General features: G+C 33.0%; 1 protein-coding gene across 1 annotated transcript; it reads right to left on the bottom strand.

Moving 5' to 3' along the window:
- Positions 1–2,378: 2,378 nt before the first annotated feature.
- Positions 2,379–3,431, bottom strand: LOC145823836 (uncharacterized). The gene is made up of 3 exons (XM_082923362.1): positions 3,372–3,431; positions 2,675–2,860; positions 2,379–2,585 (listed from the first exon to the last, which is right to left on the bottom strand). Exons 1-3 carry the CDS (start codon positions 3,429–3,431, stop codon positions 2,379–2,381), a joined length of 453 nt encoding a protein of 150 aa, XP_082779488.1.
- Between the last annotated feature and the right edge of the window lie 2,054 nt (positions 3,432–5,485).

The raw sequence follows: 5,485 nt of genomic DNA, 5'->3' as shown, positions 1-5,485 counted from the left end.
TATCACCAATTTCCTTAAAATTACAAACTTGAATAGAAAGTGAGAAAATTGGAAAAATAAAATAAATAAATAAATAATTAATTCGTAAAATACTTTTTAGTACATATAATTTTGTTTATTGATAGTTCAAATCAAGTAGGAGACTTTTAAATATTGAATTTTAAAATAAACAGGCATAAGGGTATATTGATGTGACATTTTTGCGAAAAAAAGTAAATAAAGAGAGAGATATGAACCACATAAAAGAGAGAGAAATAAAATTTAAGGTAAACGTTACTTTTGATAATATATATTATTTGTAATTTTCTACTTATCTAACCAAAAAAAAAATTACCACAAAAAATAAAAAAATATAAATAAATAAATAAAATAAATGGAAGGAAGCTAATATGTAAGAAGTGGACTGACAACAGTTATCGGTTCATCCCAAGAACGTCAAAGAGGGTGTGTGTACTCGTTTTGGTGCTTTACAAAATACACTACAATCTCAACACTACATAGAATCTGAACTCTTATGTTGTGGAGTGTGCATAGTTACGTATGAGAAACAGTTTTTTTTTTTTTTTTTTTAAAAAAATAATAAAATAAAAAATAAAAAATAAAAAAAATTTGGGGATGGCCTTGACCATTACCAAAATTTGATGTCCTTGGCAATTTGTTCTTGTTGCTGGTGGTGTCTTGTTGTGGCACACTAATTTTTAGTGCTGTTGAGCCAATCAATACATGGACATTATTGTAAAATGGAGAAAGGAACAAGTTGCGTAAAACATTCACTTTTGTAAGCCCCAGCATAAATATCTCTCTGTGGCCCAAATGCTCAAATAGAGGATTTTGGGGGACTACTGTACTACGGTTGTTTCATCTGTAGGATTCATTTCAGGTTTGTTGGTTATTTTGACATTTCAAGAGTAAGAAATGTAATTAGAGTGTGTTAACAAAGATCTGAAAAGTCTTTATAGATAATTAATGAGTTAAAATTTATCAGACGATTGTGTTAAGGTTCTCTTAACCTCAGTAAAAAGGATTTTATTATGTTGTGTTACAAGATGAACCAATACTTTTAACTCGAATTCGTAGCAGAATGGGAAAGAGAGGCTAGGCAAAAATTGTAATTGATTAATTAAATAAACAATTATAAAATGTTACCTTTAATAAGAGCAACTTCGAAGTTTTAACTTGATCGAATTCTGAAATTACAGAGTTAATATATTCTTATAAAATGTAAGTGTAGTGCATGAAAGTAAACTACTGCAATTTAAAAATAAATGAAATTAACAAAGATATAGAGTCTGGATTTGGTCGAAAGTTTTCTTAGTCTTTGTTTCCATCTATTGATAGTCTTCTTTTGGCTTCGAAGCATGATCCCCTTCTCTCTAGCTTCTCCTTAGAGATACTCCTTTATTTGAGTGCACATAATCACTTATAACTATTCCTTAATTTCTTCCTTATATGCTTTCCACATATGATTTAAGACCACCACCAGTTCAAATCTTACACTCGTGGCTCACGTGAGTAGCTTTGAATGTAGAGACTCTTCAATAATTTGTTGTATTTGTGCATTGCCTCTTGCTTGCCATGTGTCAGCCTCTAATTGGTAGATTTAAATATGGCGCTAACAGGTCCTATCTCTATAATTTGAGCTATTCATTTTTTAGAGTTCATTGACTAGTAAATCTCTATTACAAAAAAAAAAAAAAAAAATTAAGTTATTCGGATATAAATAATCTTTTGATGATATCATATTTGTATTTAGATTAACACCCAAAATAACATTTATCACTACTTTTTTTTGTATAAGTATGTTTTTTATCAAAAGGTTACACTGTTGGAAAATCTGCTTTTAGCGGCGTTTACAAAACGCCGCTATAGGTACAACAAACGTCGTTAATTCTTTTTGTGACGTTCAATGTCAAGCGCCGATGCTGCGGCCGTCGCTATAGCTTTATGACGTTTAAAAAACGTCGTTATATGACTATAGGCGGCGTTTTTAAAAATGCCGCCAAATATCCCACCAAAGGTACTATGACGTCACTATCATTTTAACGACGTTTTCAAAACGCCGCCATATCTTTTTAAAAAACTTACTGTTAGCTTTTAGAGTTTTAGGTGGCGTTTTCAGAAACGCCGTGATATCCCCTTTTTTTAATTTTCTTAAATTTTAAATTTAATATGAACAAGGACCTATTGATGTAATAATAAATAAGAAGGCAGCCTAAATAATAATGCATATGTACGGTTTTAGAAACACACAAATGAAGAAATATAAGCTCAAAGCATTAATCTTTACATGCTTACAAACTCCAAAGGCCTTGTTACATAAAGATTTAAAAAACAAAAAACAAAAAGTTGGGTCAAGAGGGTCTCATCAGAGAGTAAAATCAATTTTTCTGGTGTAGCCAATTTTGGGGTCGGGTAGTTATCTGCTGTGGGAATCCTGATGATGCTGCAGCAGTTGCAAACAGTTGCGGAGGATTGATGAACGGCCTTTGCTGATTGTTGCTCATTGACAGGGAGAGGTGATTGCCTTCGGTGGTGGCTCCAATTTGACCTCCATTGCTGCTGCTGCTGCTGCTAAGATACTGAACCTACAACCACACGATTAAAACAATTTATTAGCCGGTCTAATTAATTAACCCAGTTATACCCAACTCATGAAATGGGTTTCAATACAGACTTGATAGTTTGATGAGGGTGAAAACACGTGAAGCATTGAGTTTTCACTCTCATTGACGAATTGCCCGGGTCTTAGTGAACTCGGAGATTGAATGTGGGTTTGGCTCAGAAGTTGCACTGTCTCGATCTCATTGTACCCTTCTCTTCTGTAGGAATTAATTCTAGATGGTTCTTGTTGAATATTGAGCTGGGTTCACATTAGTATAAGTTATGGAAATTATTAAATATTATTAGAATAAATAGTTCAATTAAAGAAATTATTAATATTATTGGGCTGGATAAATAATAGCTTCTTTTAAGAATTTAGTCCATGTAGAATAACGTAGAAGCCTTCAGTTCTAGTCAGGCAAAGAATAACACAAGCCAATCTGAAATGAAACATGGCATAACAAAAAATCTACTCTAATGCACAATATCAAAGTTGTGTAGATTTCTCCATAAAGCAAAGGCATGAAAGAGCTTTTTAGAAGAAATTATAACAAATGTGTTACGTACAGGTTCTAAACGTACTTTATTTTATCTCTTTTCATGTTGCAACTTATATTAGTATCTATTACGTCCCACAAAACATTCTATTCAATTTATAGACTTCGCTCAGTATTAATTTATCTCTTTTCACCCTTAAGAGCCTGAGACCAGAACAACAATTATATCATGTTTAAAATCTATTATATCTTCACTTCTCTCCAATCTTATACAGAACAAGGATCTAATATGAAATCTATATTGGTATCACAACCAATAGTGCATTGAGCCATTAAATATTAAAAGCAGAAGTACTGAATAATAAATGTTAAACAAATAAAGCTCCAAAAACAAACAAACAAACAAACAAAAAATAAAAAATTTGAAAAGAGTTGTAAACAAGGTAATATCGCTTTACCAGTACTCCATCATACCGGTTTTTCTACATACTCAAAACCTAATTTCAAGCTAGAATTATCAAAGCCGCCATTACGGTATCTTGAGTACGACAATAGTATCTATACCAGATCCCAACAAATTAAGCTGAAATTTTAACAACTAAATACAAAAATTCGCAGTTTCGATTTCAGTAAACAAACCAAAAACAAGTGCAAAGAGCAAGAGACATTTCAAGGACGCAAAAACAACCGATTTTAAGCAAGTAAAGCTGTGAAGTGAAAAATAGAACTAACCTTTTCTTGCTGGAGACCGTTCGTCGGAATTAAGCTGTAAAGTTAAAGCCGCTAGAATACCATACTGGAATTGGAATTGGAAAGTAATTTCATAGCTCAATAGAAGTTAACAACTATCATAAAACCATAAATGTAATTTCATACCTACCTGTAAAACTCAATTAACTTATTGTAAAATTCTTCAAAACTATATTTTGAAAACACTATTTCATACTTTAAGTTGTGTTGTCAAAATACGCTTTCCTAATTTCCTTGACTTATTTTTCTTTTTTATTTTATGTTTTTATTCCAAGGTTGGTTTCATAGCAAATATCTCTTTCTTCGACTCATCAAAACAATTATCTACTAACCACCCAAGGACAGATTTTCGTTCCTTGTACTTTTGGCTCTTTTCATGGGCAGTCTCCTGAAAATAAAAACCTAAATTAATTAAGCACCACAGTCAACTAAACACGTGTAAACCATAATCTCAAGAACTCTGCCTCATGCTCTTACGTATTTCCATCCCAAAATTGATCCCACCCAATGCAAAAAACATCAGCAACAGTGTGCAATCCGGTCATCATCATTCTTTCTTCTCGCTCTTCAACCCCACGAGAGAGAGAGAGAGAGAGAGTCGCACATGAGGAAAGGAAGAAGGGGGGAGTGGCAACGGTTTGCAGATCTTCAGTCTTGTTCAAGGAGGTAGCAGCCAAATAGATTTATCTATTGTACCATATTTTAAAGCATGTAGTGTATTGTGTTATGGTTCCCAGTCCTTGTACAGAAATGATTGTGTTCCAGGTAACATAGGTCGAGCATATTGTATTGTATAATGAAGCTGAAGTGAAGAGATAATTTTGTTATTTATCTATATAACTCTCCTCAGTCCTTCAATTTCTGCTCTGACAATTCAAGGGCGTAGAAAAGAAAATAAGAGAAGCTGAATAATTTCCCTCATGAGAGGTAGGGACTGATAGAAGAAGTGTAATATTATTTGCTCGTGTTAGTGGCTCAACCATAGGATCACCTTACATGATGTTTTTATGTTCATTACTCATACCCAAAGTTCTTGACTTGTTGGGTTTAAAAAAAAAAAAAAAAAATTGAATGAGCAAATTTCCCAATAAAAACTAAAATACTAAAATTGTCAAAACAAGAAGAAAAGAACATTTCTGTAATTTGAGTGACAGATAAAAGTCCACTCACCGATTAATAGCGTAATCAACACCGGCTGCATCAGCTCCATCAAAACTGAACCCATTTGGTTCAAGACCTTGAGCTTCTGCTCTCTCTTTATCATTGTCAACATCAAATACAGTATCGTAAAGTCCTACAGGAGGAACCAAGGGTTGTAATAACTGTTAAACACAATATCAAACATATGATTAAAAGATTAAAAGACCTGCCCCACTGCTCCAAAATATGATTAAAAGATTGTTTTCTGGTGAGCGCCAATAGAAACCTTGCAAAGCTGCTGGAAACTCATCAATAGGTGTGTTTCTGCTAAGGAGGTGAGGTGTTTCCTTCGTAATTACCTACACAAACACAAACAACAAACAGGAAATATAAATATAAATATGAATTTGACTTATCTCATGTAATGAATGACTCATCATATGATAGTCGTGTAACCTTTGGTTTTATGCGCTTCGCTCTTGAATACAAGAAGACAC

The sequence above is a fragment of the Camellia sinensis genome, chromosome 4 (assembly GCF_055761805.1).
Source record: "Camellia sinensis isolate YWXY chromosome 4, ASM5576180v1, whole genome shotgun sequence".
Classification (NCBI taxonomy): domain Eukaryota; kingdom Viridiplantae; phylum Streptophyta; class Magnoliopsida; order Ericales; family Theaceae; genus Camellia; species Camellia sinensis.
The sequence above is the reverse complement of the archived record's forward strand: the minus strand, read 5'-3'. Positions and strand labels throughout refer to the sequence as shown.

Coding starts and splice junctions, on each gene's coding strand:
- LOC145823836 (XM_082923362.1), bottom strand. CDS start 3,431: ATGGCTCAATGCACTATTGGTTGTGATACCAATATAGATTTCATATTA. Junction 2,861..3,371: donor TCATATTAGATCCTTGTTCT/GTATAAGATTGG, acceptor ATGTGAACCCAG/CTCAATATTCAACAAGAACC. Junction 2,586..2,674: donor CACCCTCATCAAACTATCAA/GTCTGTATTGAA, acceptor GTGTGGTTGTAG/GTTCAGTATCTTAGCAGCAG.